This window comes from Mastomys coucha, unplaced genomic scaffold (assembly GCF_008632895.1).
Source record: "Mastomys coucha isolate ucsf_1 unplaced genomic scaffold, UCSF_Mcou_1 pScaffold3, whole genome shotgun sequence".
Taxonomy (NCBI): Eukaryota; Metazoa; Chordata; class Mammalia; order Rodentia; family Muridae; genus Mastomys; species Mastomys coucha.
Window position 1 is genome coordinate 59,653,317 of NW_022196909.1, and position 2,008 is coordinate 59,655,324.

The window sequence follows — 2,008 nt, forward strand, 5'->3', positions numbered from 1 at the left end:
AAAAAAAAAAAAAAAAAAAGAATGAATCCTAGCATTTCACTAAAAAAGATACTTTTGTAGTCATTTGTTAATTTGCTATAGAGATGGTGAGTCTGTTAACAGCAGGCATTTATAATCTGGGAAAGCAGTGGGCATTTACATCTTTACAGTCCGAGTACTTACACTCTTGCAAAGACATTGCTAATTCTCTCACTCATGGGGCCGGGCTGGAAACTAATGATGATCCTTTTCTTACCTTAAAAGCAGGTTGCTTAAAGGAGTCACTGTGTGCCTCTGTGTTCCTAAAGCTCTGTCAGAGGGCAATAGAAGAATAAAGGTCCATTTTATTGATCTTGCCAAATTGCTGCCTCTTTAACCTGAACTTGAAAAGTATTCCGCAGATGTTGAACAAGCATTTGTGAGCCTCTCCAGCTTGCTGGCTAAATGGAATGCTGCATGTCAAAGATCTGAAGGCTGGTTACTTTAGAGAGAGAGAGCTTTAAGGGGGATTATCATCATTCTGCCACATTTGACAGCTTAGGACATGAGCATCAATAGCAGGATCTCATGTCCTCCATGATTTATTTAAAAGAAAACCCTCCTGTATGTGGAATGCATGAGAATTCTGACTCTGCTCTGAATTGGTGAGACTTTTACAGACCAATAAGGCCACATTACTCACAGGATAATCAGTGTTTTGTTTTTAAGGTTCCCTTACAGATCCGATAAACTCTATACTATCTGTCCTTCTTCCTCTAAATTACTAGTGTAATAAATTAGTAATGTCTAAAGAAGCCCAATCAGACTCTTCTTAACTCTAGGGCAGTTACGGGCATTTCATGAAAGGGCTGTGATGCTTGGTTCCATATGTGCATGATCTGATTAGGTGTCCAAGGATTTGAAGCATGTTCTCTGATAGCAAAGAACTTACACCATAGTCTGAGAAATCTGTGCACACATGAAATACATGTGGCCATTTCTATAAACGATGTAAGAAGTGTACCTTTTCCATGGACGCTCACGATTGGCGTGAAGGAAGAGGAGTGGTGGGGGAGCAGATGAGAAACACGAGCTGACTGAAGACCAGCTCACAGTTTATGGGCCAGAAGGGCAGAAAGTTTGTTTTAGAGAGTCAGGCCTAAGAATTTGGACATGTCCATAGTCAGTGAAGATATAAGTATGGGTTATCTCTGGCTAGCAATTCTCAGTTCATAATTTTAGTCGTAACATTCTGAGAAGGATTAGAAATGCAGTTTCTTTCTATCTTCCTCATCACAACCTTTTCTTCCAGAATTTTATTTCAACAAGAAAAAGTTTTTGGGAGAAAGCAGCTTTTCTATGATGGTATCTAAAACTCTGGCCAATTGTAACATATTCTGAAGCACTATAAAACACACAATAATGAAAATGTATGGTGTAACCATTCCGTCTACCATAGAGAGACTTTGAGGAGACAGGGCATAACATACCTACCGTACCATCCACCACAGAGAGACAAGATCCATGTATTGCTTCATAATCAACTTGAATTTCTTGGGACTAAATTTAGATGTTAAAAGAAACTTTCTAAACATTACTTATATGGGTGTTATTTCTTTTGTGCAGTTTTCAGGAGAAATATTTCCAATTTCTGATGGTCATGTGAAGACTAAAACATATTAAAAATTAAAATTTTCTATTCTTTTTTTAATTAATAGCCAAAAAAGCTTCCAAATTCCGAGACTGGCTGGACTGCAGCAGCATGGAGATAAAGCCCAATGTCATAGCTATGGAAATCCTGGCATATCTGGCATATGAAACAGTGGCCCAGGTACGAGTCTCCACTGTCACTGCAGCTGCTCCTGCTAATTTCTACCGCTAGGACCATGGACAGCTTTTTGATTCTACCTGCTACTCCAGCTGGAATGAGAACCCCAAACATTTTCCTCTGAGACACATCATAAATTCTAGAATTTAATCCAGTTATGCTCTTTTGCATCACTAGCTCTCAGGGCTGTAAGCTTTTAATTTGTCTTGTAATTTTGCTTTT

At 38.7% G+C, this 2,008-nt stretch overlaps 1 protein-coding gene across 4 annotated transcripts in view; it reads left to right on the forward strand.

Annotated features, from left to right (window-relative positions):
- Positions 1-2,008, forward strand: part of Supt3h (SPT3 homolog, SAGA and STAGA complex component) — a 353,506-nt gene that overhangs the window by 272,807 nt on the left and 78,691 nt on the right. For all 4 annotated transcript variants that reach the window (XM_031348370.1, XM_031348369.1, XM_031348372.1 and 1 more), the window contains one exon: positions 1,677-1,789. In XM_031348370.1, coding sequence (XP_031204230.1) covers positions 1,677-1,789 — 113 coding nt within the window. The remainder of the gene's footprint in view (positions 1-1,676; positions 1,790-2,008) is intronic.